This window comes from Rattus rattus, chromosome 9, assembly GCF_011064425.1.
Source record: "Rattus rattus isolate New Zealand chromosome 9, Rrattus_CSIRO_v1, whole genome shotgun sequence".
NCBI lineage: Eukaryota > Metazoa > Chordata > Mammalia > Rodentia > Muridae > Rattus > Rattus rattus.
In genome coordinates, this window is record NC_046162.1 from 1,160,506 (window position 1) to 1,177,816 (window position 17,311).

The 17,311-nt window shown below is 50.5% G+C and overlaps 1 protein-coding gene across 1 annotated transcript; it reads left to right on the top strand.

Annotated features, from left to right (window-relative positions):
* Positions 1–9,474: 9,474 nt before the first annotated feature.
* On the top strand, positions 9,475–15,557 carry LOC116909639 (serine protease 33-like). Its single transcript, XM_032913283.1, has 5 exons — positions 9,475–9,840; positions 10,302–10,464; positions 11,746–12,026; positions 12,991–13,154; positions 14,851–15,557. The coding sequence occupies exons 1-5, from the start codon at positions 9,711–9,713 to the stop codon at positions 15,115–15,117; spliced, it is 1,005 nt and encodes a 334-aa protein (XP_032769174.1). The 5' UTR covers positions 9,475–9,710; the 3' UTR covers positions 15,118–15,557.
* The last annotated feature ends 1,754 nt before the right edge of the window (positions 15,558–17,311 follow it).

A 17,311-nucleotide genomic window follows, 5' to 3' on the forward strand; every position in this document is an offset into this window, starting at 1 on the left:
GGCGGCCTCTCTAAAGACAGATGCCCAGCTTTAACGTCCAGCCGCTAAAGGTTCAGTGGCGCCCCCTAGGGGAGAAGCCCCAGAGTAGGAGCTTGGCTCGGCCACCTTTCTCCCAGCTTGACTTGAGACAGGTCCCAAAGCACACTCTTTCATGCGGTGTATCAGTCGATGAACCACAACCATCTTTTTTCCGTGTCAGAGCCCAGGAGCTGGATGCCTTCTCTCTTGTGTACTGACAGCTTTCTGTAGGACCAAGGCACTGACCCCTAGCCAGCACTCCTAGGAAAAGCTCATGAACAGGCCCTAGGGTATGCTGGCTTGTGTTATAAACAGTGATGACCTTGGGTGCTGGAGAGATGGCTCAGCTCTTAAAGAGCACTGACTGCTCTTCCAGAGGTCCTGAGTTCAATTCCCAGCAACCACATGGTGGCTCACGACCATTAGTAATGAGATCTGATGCTCTCTTCTGATGTGTCTGAAGACATATACATAAAATAAATGAATCTTAAAAAAAAGTGATGGCTTTTTGCTGGGCACACTGAACAAAGGGTGGCCCTACTTGAGGACAGACAGAGCTTAGAGTCCTATACTCTGTCTGCTACCATTGCAATGAGCCCTACACATTATATGGTGATCACTAGATACTCTTACCCTTTGTACTGGGTCATGTGAGGACCTATAAACCATGCTGGCTCATCAGCCATCAGCTTTGAATGCACAGCCAGCCGGACATCCACACCAAAACCCTCTGGCTCCATAACTGGTTAGAAGTTCTTACGGAACACAGAGGACATGATATGTTCACGGTCAAGGTTTATACAGTAAAGGACACCTATCAAAATCAGACCAGACTAATGGAGAATGCTTCGTTCTCCCAGTCCTCCCATGACTCTCAGGAAGTTAGCCCAGCACTGAGCAACAACCAAGAATGAAGACCTGTCCACGGGCACCAGAAGGACCTATCGAGAAGGCTGAACCGAGGGCTGGAGTTGCTCCTCAGTGGTAAGATGCTTACTTAGCTGCACCAGGGTCCTGGTTTTTGTGCCCGTCACTGGATAACTGTGATAGCTACTTTCATCCCTTAGCTTGGCAGGATTTGGGATCACAAATCACGTGGGAGGGGAGTCTCAATGAGGGCTATCTACATCGGCAGACCTGTGAGAGATCTTCTCGGTTGGCTTGACTGAAATGGGAAGGCCACTGTCATAGTTCACTCTGTGGCTGTGATAAACGGCATGACCAAAAGTAACCTGGTATGAGCGGTGGGTGCAAGGAGGGTGTATTCGGCTTACAGGTGACAGTTCACCCCCAAAAGAAGCCAGGGCAGAAATCTGGAGGCAGGAACTGAGACGGAGGCCATGGAGGAGTGCTGCTTACTGGTTTGCTCACCCAGGCTTGTTCAGCCTCTTTCTTCAACACTCCAGGACCACCTGCCTAGGGGTGATGCTGCCCACCATGGGCTGACTCTTCCTTAGAAAGCCCAACAGTTATGCCCGCAGGCCCGTTGGATGGTAGCAGTCTCTCAGGTGAGGTTTCTCCTTCCAGGTGACTTAGCCTGTCAAGTTGACAACACTAACCAGAACACCTACCCTAAATGCGGGTCACCTACCTCAGGGGCTGGATGCTGAGCTGAATGCAAAGGAGAGAGGGGGCGAGCAAAGAGCTGATTACTCTCAGCGTCTTCCCAGTGGATGCAGAGTGAGCAGCTGCCTTGAGCTCCTGCCCCTGCGATTTCCTGTAGTGATGCACTGTAACCTGGGGGCTATGAGCCAAAAGAAACCTTTCTTCTCTTATTTATTTATTTATTTATTTATTTATTTATTTATTTATTTTGGAGGTAGAGTCTCTCAACATAGCCCCAGAACTCATTATGTAGACCAGGCTGGCCTTGAACTCATAAAGATCTACTTGCCTCTGCCACCCAAGTGCTGGGATTAAAAGTGTGCATCATCACGAATGGCCTTATTTATTGTTTGTTTGTTTAAGATTTATTTATTTTTTATGTATATGAGTACACTGTCGCTGTCTTCAGACACACCAGAAGAGGGCATCAGACACCATTACAGATGGTTGTGAGCCACCATGGGGTTGCTGGGAATTGAACTCAGGACCTCTGGAAGAGCAGTCAGTGCTTAACCGCTGAGCCATCTCTCCAGTCCCCCTAATTAATTTTTTAAAAGAGTTATTTTGGAGAGAAGGCCCAGCGGTTAAGAGTACTTGATATTCTTGCAGAGGACCTCAGTTCAGTCCCCTGTACCCATAAGACAGATCATGACTGTCCATAACTCCACTTCTCGGGATCTGATGCCATCTTCTGACCTCCGCAGCACCAAGCACACAGGTGCTGCACAGATAGGCATCCAAACACAGCACTCATACATATAAAATAAAGGAAGTTTAAAATAGTATTTTGCTATCTTGAGGCAGGGTTTCTCTGTATGCTCTGTCTGTCCTGGAACTCAATTTATAGACCAAGATGGCCTTGACCTCCCAGAGATCAGCCTTCCTCTGCCTCCTAACTGCTGGGACTAAAGGTGTGCATCGTGCGTCTGGCATTGGTGGCTTTTTCTTCTTTCTTCTTCTTCCTTCCTTCCTCCTCTTCTTCCTCTTCCTCCTCCTCCTTCTTCCTCCCCCTTCTCTTCCTCTTCCTCCTCCTTTCTTTTTGAGACAGGGCCTCTCTGTAACAGCCCTGGCTGTCCAGGAACTTGATCTGTAGACCAGGCTGGCCTTGACCTCACAGAGATCTGTCTGCCTCTGTCTCCTGAGACTAAAGGCATGTGCCACCACACCTGGCTTTCTGTCTGACTTCTAAAATTTTTTTAAAAAGATTTATTTGGTGTGTGTGTGTGTGTGTGTGTGTGTGTGTGTGTGTGTGTTTGGGTGCTGGAGAGGACCAGAAGAGGGCCTTGCATCCCCTGGAAATGAGGTCATAGTTGGTTTTGAGTTTTCTGATGTGGCTTCCAGAAATCAGATTCTGATCTTCTTAAAAAAGCTCTACCACAGCTAAATCCCCAACCCCAGATTCTGATCTTCTAAAAGAGCAGCAAGCACTCCTACTGCTGGGCCATCTCTCTATCCTGTTACATTTATCTCTTTGTGTGTGTGTGTGTGTGTGTGTGTGTGTGTGTGTGTGTGTGTGTGTGTGTGTGTGTGTGCATGTGTGTGCATGTGTGTGTGTGTGTGTGTGTGTGTGTGTGTGTGTGTGTGCATGTGTTGTGTGTGTGTGTATTGTGTGTGTGTGTGCGTGTGTGTGCATGTGTTGTGTGTGTGTGCGCGTGTGGTGTGTGTGTGTGTGTGTGTGTGTGTGTGTGTGTGTGAGTGTGTGTGTGTTGGTGCTTGTGTGCCAAGCAGGAGTGTTGAGCTCAGAGGACACCTTTCAGAAGATGGTTCTCTCCTTCCACCACGTGGGCTCCAGATATTGAATGCAGATCATCAGCCTTGGTGGGGAGCGTCTTTACTCCCTTGCCATCTTTCAGGCCCTCCCAACTTATTTTTGTCAGGGCTTTTTTTTTTTTTTTTAAATCACAGTTGTGGGGAGCTCCGCACACACCAGGCCACAAGAGGCAAGAAGGAAATCGGTTCGACAGGACTCAGTAGCCAGTGTTGGTTCTAGAGTCTGACGCCAGGCAGTTCGTCGCAGGCGTATTTAAGTACAGCATAACTTGGATAGAGGTTTCCCGGTGTAACTCAATCCTGTGTGCACAATGAGGCATAACTAATTACACTGAAACTCTTCTCAAGGTATATGTCACTTCTTCCATGAAGATAAGCTCTGGAGATAGGCTACATGTGTTACCGCAAGGGCCTGGGGAGGCTCTGGAGTGGTCTGAGTCATACAGAGGGCACAGAGGTCACCCAGACTATTAACTACCCCCAGTCCTGCTTGTGGGAGCCTGGGGGAGCCATATCTGGTGCAGCCCTACAGATATCACAGGGGTCATCTAGGCTATGGGCCACTAAAGTGGAAATTTCTGGTTTCTCTGGAGACTCAGTTGTGTCACATAATGTTTCCTGGAAGCTGTCTTATGAGAGGATGTTTTTGCTGAAGCAGACACTTGGGAGGATGCGTGGGGTTTAGAAAGAGCATAAGAGAAACCTGACAGACAGTGAATGATACTTTTGCACAGGTACATCCTGCAACACTTTGCAGGTCTTCCCAGATCTTCGCTTGTCCTGACTGTGTAGAGAGAAATGCACCAAAGAATTTCCGGTGGGATTCTGGCTGCTTCTTGCCTTGTGCCGATTTGTTGGAGCCTCACGATTTCTGCCGGATCAAGCTGCAGCTACTGATTCGTGTTTGGCATTTGCCATTGGACTTGGACTACTGACAACGGAGATTGGAATCGCCCCAAAGAACTATTTCTAAACATGTCCACAACCACCATTTTCTATTTTCTTTGTCCCTACCTCTGGTGGGAGGTTGATGTGTTTAAGAACCTTTATTAAAGTAGGTTTTGAAAAAGATCTAACCCTACAGGCTGCCTTCTGGGTTATTCATCTCTGCGTGGTTTAATTAGGTATGACGCTCCCCACGTAGGCTCATGTATTTGAATGTCTGGCCCATTGTGAGTGGCACTATTAGGAGGTATGGCCTTGTTGGAGTAGGTGTGGTCTTGTTGGAGGAAGTGTGTCACTGTGGGGGGGTGGGCTTTGAGGTCTCTTATGCCAAAGCTATGCCCAGTGTGACACAGTCTCCTGTTGCTGCAGATCAAGGTGCAGAACCCTCAGCTCCCTCCAGCACCATGTCTGCCTGGATGCTACCATGATTCCCACCGTGATGATAATGGATCAAACCTCTGAAACTGTACACCAGCCCCAATTAAATGTCCTTTATAAGAGTTGCTGTGGGCATGTTGTCTCTTCACAGCAGTGAAACCTTAACTAAGACATTCTCTTCTGTTGAAGAGGCAACCCTGTATGCTTAACATTCCTGATCTTTCTAGTACTTATTGGTGAGCACAGGGACCTTTGGGTTCCCAACACGCAGCAACATAAAGAAACTAGGTCAGCGACCAAAAGATCTAAGGATGGATTAGCTGTAGAAGATGTGTCTAGCACAAAGAAGGCCTGGTTCAACTCCCGGTATTACAAAAAGGGGAAAAAAAGAACAAAGAAAACTGAGAACAAACAGCCTTTGGGGGGTGGGGTCTCCTAAATTTCCTTAGAAAGACTTTTTTTTTTTTTTTTTTTTTTCATTTATTTATATGGTACACTGTTTTCAGATACACCAGAAGAGGGCATCAGATCTTTTTCAAGATGAGAGCCACCTGTGTGGGCTGGGAATTGAACTCATGACCTTTGAAAGGCAGTGGTCTCCAACCTCTGAGCCATCAATTTTGTTTTTTTTTTTTTTTTTTTTTTTTTTTTTTTTTTTTTTTTCTGGGGAGGGCCTTTTAAAGGCTGCTACCACCCTCCTTGGTTTTTTTTTCAAGACAGGGTTTCTCTGTGTAGCCACAGGCTGTCCTGGGACACTTTCTGTAGACCAGGCTAGTCTCCAACTCAGAGATCCAACTGCCTCTGCCTCTGAGTGCTGGGATTAAAGGCTGCACCCCTCCTGGCTCCCCTTAGAACCCCTGGAGAGGTGCCTGCACGCATCGCATCGTGTGAGAGCAGTGAGAGCATAAGTGTGACAGGAAATGTGAGCTGTAACTTCTGGTAAAGCACTTTAGCAGAAGAGATGGATGGATGGTACGGCAGACCTGGCTAGCAAAGAAAGGGTTAAGAGAAGCAGAGGTGAGGGCCTGAGATGTTGGAGAGAAAGAAGGTTGTGCAACCTCAGAGTCTAGAGGCAGGCCTGGGGCCTCTTTGTATTGCCGTAGCAATGAGTAACGAGTGTTTTCCACAGTAGAACCCAGGCAGATGATGGCTCAGGCCATACGGTGCTGAAATTCAGAGTTAACAAAAATCCAAACAGTTGGGCATCCCTGTGTGGGATTTCCTAGATCACTTGAGGTGGGAGGGAAGAACCCTGAAATCTGGGCCGTACCTTCCGATGGCCACCTACTGAAGAGGACGTGAAGGAACAAGCTCTTGCCTTTGCCTTTGTCCTCTGTGGCAGGCTCATTGGTCCCGGTGCTGCTGTGCTCCTTTGTTGATGCTTCTTCAGGAAGCCAACGTAGACTGAAATCCAGTTGAGACGTCCATCCTCACGGACGGAATAACTGCAGGATTCCTGGGTCTGGTTCTTTTTTTGAGGGACAATAATTATGCTTGAACTAGGCAGCTCTACCACTGAGCCTAAATCCCCCAACCCCTGGTCTTTCTTTTGAGAGACAATAATTATTGAACTAGTCAGACCACAAGCCTGTAAGCCACTCTAATAAAACCTCGTTCTACACACACACACACACACACACACACACACACACACACACACCACCACCACCACCACCACCATCATCATCATCATCATCATCATCATCATCAGTTCTTTTTGAGAACCCTGATTAATTCAGATCTCCAGCACCCACCTAAGAAGCGGGTATGATGGCTTACATCTATGATCCCAGTGCTGGAGGCATAGGCAAGAGAATCCCCAGGACTTTGCTGATCGGCCAGTTTAGCTAAATCAGTGCGCTCCAGACACAGTGAAAGAACCTGTCTCCAAAAAGAAGGTGGAGAGTGATTGAGGGAGATACCCAGTGCCAACCTCTGGTCTCCACATATGTGTGCATTCACATGTGTCCTCACCCCCACACATATATGCACAACACACTCAAATACTCAAATATATATACATGCATGCACACACATTTTTTTTTTCCATGACAAAAAGTGTTAGTTGGGACGGCTCAGTGGCTGAGAGAACTTGCTATCCTTGTGGCGGCCCAGAGTTAGGTTCTCAGTACCCACACGCTACTTACGAGAGGATCTGGCATCCTTGTCTGGCCGCCATAGGCACCAGGCACACGAGCAATGCTTGTACATGTGAGAGAGGCATTCAAGCACACAAAAATGCATTGATTTTAAGGGAAAAAAGTGTTAAACTAAAATAAAGGGTTTGGAAAGTCTGAACAGTAAGCCGGACTCTAGGATCCCCATCCTACCACAAGTCAGGGTGTTGTTGGAGGCCGGCCTGCACACGCCAAGTGTCTGTGTCAGGGGAAGCGTCCCAGGTGGTGAGGTCTGACGAGGGAGAAGCATGGCGTGTTGATTATTCAGAGCAACGCTTGCTGAAATGAGGAACTTGGTAGACATGGCTGGGAAGGAGAGATCTATGGCTCCCTGCCGTCCTGGTAAAATCCGTCAGAGGCCCAGGGAGGTTTACTGGTATGGCACCCAGCAAGGAACTAGGTACCTGGGAAGACAGAAAGGGTTGTGGATGGGCATGAGACCTAAGGACCCAAGATTAACAGAGTGGACACTGGCTTTGGTCTTGGAGGAATTCTCCATAGCAATTGCTTTTTCCTAATTCTTCCCTGCCCTTCCTCTCCCCTTCTCATCCCTCTCCTCCCCTCCCTCCCTTTTAAAAAATTATTTATTTATTTATCATAGTACACTGTAGCTGTCTTCAGACACACCAGAACAGGGCATCAGATCCCATTACAGATGGTTGTGAGCCACCATGTGGTTGCTGGGAATTGAACTCAGGACCTCTGGGAGAGGAGTCAGTGCTCTTAACTGCTGAGCCATCTCTCCAGCCCCCTCTATTCCTCCAGACTGGACACCAATGACAGATGTAGAAGAGGTTCAGCCCACTAATGCATTGATATTGGGGCTACTGATTAGAACACAGGTCATTCAGAGGCAGCTGCATCACCAGAAGTGAACACAAGAAGAGGATGACTCAGAATACAGGCAGCTCTGCCAGCTACACACTCCCTCCCCTCAGCGATCACTAACCTCTTTTATAACCCAAGGAAGGGCCTTTATAAATCTTATCTTGCAATTCTCTGAGCCCTCCCCGTGAGTGTGTGTGTGTGTGTGTACTTGCACAGGCGTACGTGCTGTATACCTTATTTATTTATCCCCCTTCCTTATTTCCTTCCTTCCTTAAAGATTTATTTATTTCTATTTTATGTGTTTGAGACTTTTACCTGCATGAATCTAAGTGCACCACATGCATGCAGTACCCACAGAGGCCAGAAGAGGGCATCAGACCCCCCAGAACTAAGGTTACAGATGATTGTGAGCTGCCATGCTCTAGGAATCGAAGCTTGGTCCTCCACAATTGCCCCAAGTGCTCTTAGCTGCTCAGCGTCTCTCCAGCTCTACCCCGGTTTGTTTACTTTGAGACAGAATCTCTGGGTAGAGCCTGGGGCTTGCTGTTTGGCTGGCCCGCAAGCTCCAATGACCTGTCTTTGCCTCCCTGGCAGATTACGAGTATGTGCTGTCGTGCCAGTACAGAAAGCATTTCGTTTCAGGGGGTTAGTACATGATCGTCATGGTGGCGGACAGGCAGGCATGGTGCTGGGCAGTAGCCGAGAGCTCTGTATCCTGATCCACAGGCAGCAGGTTGAGAGACACTGGCCTGGTGTGGACTAGTGAAGCCTCCACGTCCACCCCGAGTGACACACCTCCTCTGACAAGGCCACAGCTCCCAGTTCTTCTCTTTTTTTCTTCTTTCTTTCTTTCTTTCTTTCTTTCTTTCTTTCTTTCTTTCTTTCTTTCTTTCTTTCTTTCTTTCTTTTTTTTCCGGAGCTGGGGACCGAACCCAGGGCCTTGCGCTTGCTAGGCAAGCGCTCTACCACTGAGCTAAATCCCCAACCCTGCTCCCAGTTCTTCTCAAACAGTTCCACCAACTAGAGACCAAGCATTCAAATATGTGAGCCTAAGGGGAGGGGACGTTCTCTTTCAAACCTGCACAGCCTCAAACCCACTCTTGCAGCCTAGGATGCCTCTGAACTTTCGATCCAATTGTCTTGACCTCCTGAGGACTGGAACTGCAGGTGTGTACCACAGCCAGCAACCTGGTTTATGCAGTCGCTGGGGAACCGAAGGCAGGGCTCTGTGCATACACGCAGTAGGCACCGCGCCGTTACAGATGTATTGGGGAACACATTGGAGGCAGGACGGAAGTGGACGTAGAAACTTTAACATTGGATAAAACGGGATCTGGGACTAGTGTTCTGAAGCATAATGTCATCGTACGGTGACTGAAGTCACACTTCAGCTGCTGACGTAATCACCTTGTACAGTTTCCATTTCAGTGGGGGCATCTGGGTGTTCGGAAGGCCAGTGAGCCTTTCCGGGAACAATCCTTCTTGAAAGGAGTTGCCTAGAGACCGAGTGAAGGGTAACCAACAGGATAGAAGCTTCTGGAGAAGACAAATACCCCAGGAGTTGAAAGGATGTCTTCACGCGTCCTGCTCCGGCCCAATGCTGGATGCCCTTCTGCCTGCCCCTCTCTGAGAAGGCCCCTGGAGCCAAAGAACCAGGCCCATGACTGCCCTCTGGTGGACAGCAATGGACATGAAGGCTCACTGTGGTTGGTGCAAGTGCCAGGCACACTATACAACCACTCTGCATCAATGAAGGACGAGGGTTGTAGACGATGCGATTCCTGGATCAGGAAGGGGAGGCCCAGAGGACCTCAGAGCATGAAGCATGTAGGCTCTCTGTGCCCAGGAGCGGTGGAGGTGTGAGGACTCTCCCAAGGCTACAGGATAGGTGTGGAGGCTGAGCCCCACCCCAGGGCAAGTCCTGAAGCCACATCAGCGCGGTAGTCACTCTTCCTCCTTCCTGGAGTGTCTGGCCCCAGCAAATGTAGCATGGAGCTGGCCCTTGCCGTCATCCTATATACCCTCTTTCCTGGAGTCCTTCTGGGGAGCGAGGACCTCACAACTGACTCTTACAGCCTGTCTACTCAGACGGGCAGGAGTCCCATTGCCCTGGACTCAGGTACGGTGGGGATGGGGAGCGGGGCTTCATGAGGGTACGTAGGATGCAGGTTTTGTTACATGGGTGCTTTTCCGTTTGCTTGTTTTTTGTGTGTGTTTTTTTTTTTTTTTTTTTTGTTTTTTTTTTTTAAGTTTTATTCCGTTTCTTTTAGTTTTGAGTTCGGGTCTCACTGTAGTCCAGGCTGGCCTCCATTTTACTGCATAGTTGAACTCCTGATCTTCCTGACTCAGCCTTCAGGTGGGATTACAGGAAGGAGGCAGCAGAATCATAGGTTTGGTGGCAGACCCAGAGAGCTGTCTGATCCTGGCTCCTTCCGGCCTTATATTAGAAGCCAGGCACTGGGGACATCCTCTGGTCCCCACTGGTCAAGTTCCCAGGGGCTGTGACAAATGAGGCAGGTTTGAGGGTACAGAGGAAGGCAGAATAGCCATGTGTTACCCAATCCTACCGATTTCTTGCAGTGTGTGGACGTCCCAGGGCATCAGGCCGCATCGTGTCAGGACAGAATGCCCAGCCGGGCCAGTGGCCTTGGCAGGTCAGCGTGAGGGAGGACGGGGTGCACGTGTGTGGGGGATCTCTGATTTCTGAGGACTGGGTGTTGACTGCTGCCCACTGCTTCAACCAGTGAGTGTCTCCCTGTGGGTCGTGTGGGCTGGGGCCAGTTGGATTTCCCTACGTTCCTTCCAGATGGCTTCATTTCTCCTTGAACCACGGCCTCTGCCTACTACGGCAAGAGATGAGGCAGGGCCATGTCATTTTAGTGTCTCAGTTACCTGCCCAGGTTGTCTATCTGGCCCTGGTAGGCAGTCACCTAATCTTATTCCCCAAAACTACCTCTTGGGTGGAGGGAATGGCTCAGAGGGTAAGAGGGCTTGCTGTACCAGCATGAGGACCTACCTGAGTTCAAATCCCCTGCCCAAGTTTGTGCAACAAGCTAAGTGTGGCCTATGCTTGGGGTGTATGTGGAAACAGGAGGCTCTCTGGGGATTGCTGACCTCCAGTATGGCCCTAGGTTATGTGGGAAACCTTGTCTCAAGCCAGGAGTAATGGAGTAGGACATCTGAGATTATCCTATGCTTTCTATATATGCACAAGAACATGAATGCCCACTGACACACAGACACACATGGGGAGGTCGGGAGGTGGAGAGAGAGAGACAGAGAGAGAGAGAGAGAGAGAGAGAGAGAGAGAGAGAGAGAGAGAGAGAGAGAGAGAACACTTACTGAATCAGCCCTTGAGAACCCAAGGTCTTTGTGTACATAGATGGGCATAAGTGAAGTATGAGGTCATAGGGGTGTGAACGTGGGCACAGACATTCCACAGTGCGTGTGTGACAGGGTCAGGGGACACTCCCAGGGGTCACTCCTTATCTTTCTTTCACTTTGCTTTATTGTTGTTGTTGTTGTTGTTTTTATTTTTTATTTTTTTAAAATTTATATGTATAGTGTTCTCTTTAATATGTTTGTATAGGGTGTTCTGCCTGTAGGCCGGAGAGGGCATTAGGCCCCATAATTGTGAGCCATCATGTGGTTGCTGGGAATTGAACTCAGAACCTCTGGAAGAGCAGTCAGTGCTCTTAACCTCTGAGCCATCTCTCCAGCCTTACTGTAAACATTCTTCCACACTGACCCATCTGTGTAGGTCCCAAGAGTCTAAGGGCTTGAATATACTGCTCAATAACCAGGTGACCTTTGAATGGATGACTTGACTTTCCTACCTGTGTTCCGCACCTGGAAAATGGAGGGAGTGATGGGAGATCATGGTTCCAATGATCATTAATGGTGGTCATTGAAGGAGGTGTTTGGCATTGCTTCCACGAGCTTAGCTCTCAGAAAAGCCCAGTGGCAGTATCACAGCCTCTGCCTAAAGACTCTCTTTCATTTTCTGACCTCCCTATTCTCCCAGGGACCAGCGTCTGTCTGCCTACACCGTACTGCTGGGTACCATCTCCTCCTACCCTGAGGACAATGAGCCGGGGGAGCTGAGAGCTGTGGCCCAGTGTATCAAGTACCCAAGCTATTCAGCAGAGGAGCACGGTAGTGGAGACATTGCCCTGTTGCAGCTGGCTTCACCCGTCTCCTTCAATGACTACATACTTCCAGTCTGCCTCCCGAAACCTGGCGACCCCCTGGATCCTGGCACCATGTGTTGGGTCACTGGCTGGGGGAACGTTGCCACAAATCAACGTAAGGATGTTTGAAGCTGTTGGCAGGGTAGGGGGAGTATGGGAGGGCCAGTCTTGACACCCTCCCTAGGGCTAGTGCCCACCCTCAGACAGAACCCACATGGAGTCTATGCAAAGAACGCCCACCACAGAGGGGGCATTGAAACATTGTCACAGCTCCCCACCAGCTGGCTGCTGCCAGCTTCCAGATGCCCTCCTGGCGTCTAATAACCAGAAGGATGGTGTTACATCCAGCCCAGCCTGCATCACAACCTTCCTGCCCTCCTTGCTGCCAAGGCCCTTGTGGACAGTGCTTGCCAGGGACTCATTTTTGTCTGGACAGCACTCACTATCTAATGGGGTCCTGGTTCTTCCTCTGGTCAGTGAGTTCTCGAGAGTGCTGACCCAGTGGGGTTAATGCCGGAGGTACACAGCATGATGCTTTTAAAGGCTTTTCCATTTCCGATGGTCATCTGCATGGTCCTCACCTCTGTTGTCATATCTGCAATCCTATCTTGCTTTTGTGTCCTGAGGCTGAGGGTAAATCAGATAGGTGGTCACTCTCAGTTTAGGAGACCAGAAACCTGCAATTAAGGTATTATCTGGGCTTCAAACCTTTCAGGGTTCTAGGGAGAGCCCCTCTTTTCCTCTCCCATCTCATTCCAGTGCTGTGTGATCCGGGCTCTTCCTGCAATAATCCAGTCTTAGCCTTGGAGTTCACATAGAACTCCACTGCTGTGCGCCTCCCCAGATCTCCTCTCTGTGTCTGTTAAGAGCCTGATCTGCCAGGTTGGGAACGTGAGGACGTCTCTGTCTTCACCCTCGGGTACTACCTTTGCAAAGCTTTCAGGGTTTCATGTAGGGAAACAAGGCCCTGATCAAAGAAGCAGAGGAAATGAGCCTGGTCACCGGGTTCAGTTAAACGCGTGGAGCTGGGAGGCAATGGAGTGTCCTCTTCTCCTAACTCTGCTCTCTCCCAACCCCAGCGCTCCCACCACCCTTCACCCTGCAGGAGTTGCAGGTGCCTCTTATTGATGCCAAGACCTGCAATACCTACTACCAGGAGAACTCCGTTCCCAGCACGGAGCAGGTCATTCTCGAAGATATGCTGTGTGCTGGCTTCGTGGAAGGCAAGAAGGATGCTTGCAATGTGAGTGAAGCCACAGACGGCGCCACCTTGCCAACAACCCCAGAGGGCAGGGTGTTCCTCTCCCTACCACACTGAAACCTTCCGGGGGCTTGGGCATCTTAACGATAGTAGTGCAGTACACACACACACACACACACACACACACACACACACACACACACACACACACACAGAGAGAGAGAGAGAGAGAGAGAGAGAGAGAGCATAATCAGAGGGCTGGGAGGATGGCTCATGGTCTTCATCACAACCATGAGGAACTGAATTTGAGTCCTTAGCACCCATGTATTAAAAAAACGTTAAAAAGCCAGATGCAGCCAGGCAGTGGTGGTGCACAACTTTGATCCCAGCGCTCAGGAGGCAGAGGCAGGTGAATCTCTGAGGTTGAGGCCAGCCTGGTCTATAAAGGGAGTTCCAGGACAGCCAGGGCTACACAGAGAAACCCTGTCTTGGAAAAATAAAAATGAAGAAGACTTGTAGATTAGTACAAGTCTATGACCCCACAGTGGGGGTGGGTAGAGTGTCAGAGACAGGCAGGTTCCAGGGCTTGCTGGCCCAGCCAGGCTAAGCGAAATGCACGTTCCCAAGTTCAGTGAGAGACTAGGTGGGGACATGCAATGCTGACCTTTGGCGCCTACAGGCACACACAGAATGGCACACACCTCTCTCTCACATGCCTCACCTCTGTCAAATAAAATAAAATAAATTATGACCAGAGAGCTGGGGTGCGTGAGTGAGTGAGTGGTAAAGTGTTTACCAAACGTTTGAAAGGCCTTGGGCTCCACCCTCAGCAGAGTTTAGGGGGGGAGGGGAGAGAAGGGGAGGGGGGAGGGAGGGGAGAGGGATGGGGATGGGGATGGGGATGGGGACAGGGAGGGGAGATATTGAATAACTGATTTTACTTCTATCAGTGAGGGGGAGGGAGGGGGAGGGGGAGGGGGGATGAGGAGGGGGAGATTTTTTTTTTTTTTTTGGTTCTTTGAGGAAGGGAGGATGGGGATGGGGACCAGGGAGATTTGCTTCCTAGGCAACTGTGCTTCTATCACTGAGGAGGAGGGGAGGAGGGGGGAGAGGGAGAGGGATATTGAATAACTGATTTTACTTCTATCAATGAGGGGGAGGGAGGGGGAGGGGGGGAGGGGGAGAGGGAGAGGGAGATATTGAATAACTGTGATTTTACTTCTATCCTGAAAGTTTTCTTTTGGGATCAGATTCCATCCCTTTCCTCGCCGATAACACTAGAAGCCTTTGACTTCATTTTCGGCAGGAGCAGGGCCACGTTCGAGCTTGCCTGGTTTTATCCTTTCTCGTTTTCTCTACCACACACCCCGACTGCCAAATACGTCTTTAGTGTTTCTTCCAAGAGACGTTTTAGATCAAATCAAACAAGCTGAAGGGAGAAGCAGTCAGCCGCTCTGAGGGGGCCTCCCGCTCTTGGCTCTGAACGCGCGGCTGCCGCAGGAGTTCTTATTTTATTTAGACACTAGGTCAAGTGTCCCATCTGCTAGGGACCACTGCTTCCTTCGGTTCTCAGAGCACCCATCCCTGAGACCTTCTAGAAACTCCCAATTCCACGATCCTGTCTAGTATGATGAAGAGAGACTGCCTTGGAGAACTTCAACCTGTGCTTTCTACCGGTGCGGCAAAGGTAACGTGCTCAGGCCACCCCAACACCTGTGTATTCCTTCTTTCTCCTCAGGGTGATTCCGGAGGTCCCCTGGTCTGTGACGTTAACGATGTCTGGATCCAGGCAGGGGTGGTGAGTTGGGGATCCGACTGTGCTCTGTCCAATAGGCCGGGCGTTTACACCAATGTCAGCGTCTACATCTCATGGATTCAGAACACAATGTGGAATATACCCACAGAAGGAAAAAATTTCTCCCCAAGCCTTTCAAGCACCCCACTCTCGGGCCTGTTGCTCTTTCTCACATCCCTCAGTAGCGCCTTCCTCCTCCTGGGGCCCTAACCTGCAGCCTCATCACCTCGGCATCTATATCCGGAACTTTTACCCTCCATCTGCTTCCAGGCTAGCATGGCTTCTCCCAGGGACCCCCTTCCTGTGTCCTTCTTGCACAGCTACCTGAAGACAAGCATCCCATCCATGCTCTGCCCTTTAGGGACCCTCTCCTCACCCCACAGAAGCCTCCTAACTCCCACATCACTAAGACCCTTGGGGCTGACAGCTAAGCTCTGGTCTCCTAGCCCCCGTGGACTCCAAGCTGCCTCTCACATCCTGTGGGTTTCCAGGGGCAGAGGGCAAGAGTCTTTCTTGCCTCTCACTCCCTGGTGGAGCACAGGCTGCAGCCACCTTTCAGGGTATCCTTTGGTGGCTTCTGTGACTGGGCTGGTCTTTCTATAGTGTACCTGTGTCTGAAACAATAAAGACTGGATCCAACAGCACACACTGTCCCACTGCATGGTTCCTCCTCCACTTTGAACTTCAGCCTCCACAGGCACCCAGAAGGGTGCCCCTACATGCCTCCCACATAAGCAGGCATCACCCATACAGTGTCACCAGATTCTTGTCACTCCTGTGCACACAACGCTCTCAGCCCCACTGCTTGGGAGCAGGAAAACGAAGACTCGGGAACTCCGGCTTGTCCAGGTTCTCAGCTCAGCTTCCTTGCTTATAGGGAAGGTCCTGGGGCCATTGGCAGGACTGGGGTAATATTAGGGTCACATGTAAGACATGGGGTCACTTACAGGCGCGACGTAAATCCTAGAGGCCATTGGTAGGACCAAAATGATTCTCGATATTACCGGCAGGCGGTGAAGCCCAATCACTGGGTTATGAGCAGGGCTGGTCATAGGTTGGACCTGTGGCTCCTGGGCTGGGTGGATCGGATGCCAGCTCACATTTCTAGGTGCAAATAGTTTGGGCGTGGTGCCAAGCTGGGGTTGTTTTCAACCTCTGTCCTTTGTGTCCTATCCCTCCAGGAAGGCCTGGAAACTCCCTGGGTGCATGATAGTTCGCTGGAGGGCAGCACCCTGGCTGTAGCCCAGGCACAGCCTCCCAAGGAAAGGAGTGGGAAGGAGGTGGGGACACACTAATCATGTTTGAGTGGGAGCTTCAGGACACCCCCTGTCCCACAGGTCCCCTCTGGCTCAGGTCCACCTTCGCTACTTTTGCCTGTGTTGGCAGGATTGTCAGCCTTTGGAACTAGCTCCTGCCGGCTGGGCAGCCCCAGAGGCATCCGCTGGCCCCTGGGCCTCCTGACAGCCTAGCAGCAGACAGGAGTGGGGATTGCAGTGGTGGTGGAGAAGGGGTGGTGCTGGCTGGGCCTTAGGTGGGACATCATGTCCCACGTGCACAGCATCCCGCTGAGGTAAATGGTTCACACCTGTCTCCAGATCAGTCATTCAGTCAGCCAGTTACCGTGGTCAGATATGACCGTGGTGTGGTTCCCCGTGGCTCCCAGCTGGGGTATATCAGGGAGGTGTGTGGATCTCTTTCACTCCTCCTCTCTCTCTCTCTCTCTCTCTCTCTCTCTCTCTCTCTCTCACACACACACACACACACACACACACACACACACTCTCATGCACTGCAGCTGGGGACATGGCCTCTGGACTGTCACTGTCCACTTTTGCAGGAGCCCCATGGAGTGGCAGCCTAACGAGGCAGAGTAGGGGGGTCAGGGAAGAAAATCTAATCCCTCAGAGGGAGCTGGGGACAGCCAAGGCTCCTCTGAGCTTCAAAGATCCTGCCTCAGGCTTCCAAAGAGTGCTGGTTGTACAGCGGTCTGAGGGCCGCTGAGGGAGCCCAGGCAAGGCCACTCCTGATTCCCTTGGCCCTAGGAATGCTGACAACCTGTGTGCTTCCTTTTCCTCTTCTATCCCCTCCATCCTTTCCTCCACCATCAACCCCTCAGCAGATGCTGACTCAGCAAGCACATGGCGCCCACAGGCGGCTCAGGACAGCAATCAATCACCAGGCGGCTCGCTCTGGCTCTTGAGCTCTGTGGCTGTAGAGTAATGGTTCATAGGGGTCTCTAGCATTCACGTTTGTTAAGATCAGGGTGCAGAGGGCCCTGCTGAGGAGATGCCACCAGCACAGGGACCTGAAGGGCCAGTTCTGTAGCTGTCTCAGGATAGTCTGTGGCCCCCTAGTGGCTGGGGCAGATGCAGATTTCAGTGTAAAAGGATGGTGGTCTAGGGCC

Excerpts from the sequence above, each read along its gene's own strand:
- LOC116909639 (XM_032913283.1), top strand. The coding sequence starts at position 9,711 with ATGGAGCTGGCCCTTGCCGTCATCCTATATACCCTCTTTCCTGGAGTC. Across the intron at positions 12,027-12,990 it reads GAACGTTGCCACAAATCAAC|CGCTCCCACCACCCTTCACC; the intron begins GTAAGGATGTTT and ends TCCCAACCCCAG. Across the intron at positions 13,155-14,850 it reads GCAAGAAGGATGCTTGCAAT|GGTGATTCCGGAGGTCCCCT; the intron begins GTGAGTGAAGCC and ends CTTTCTCCTCAG.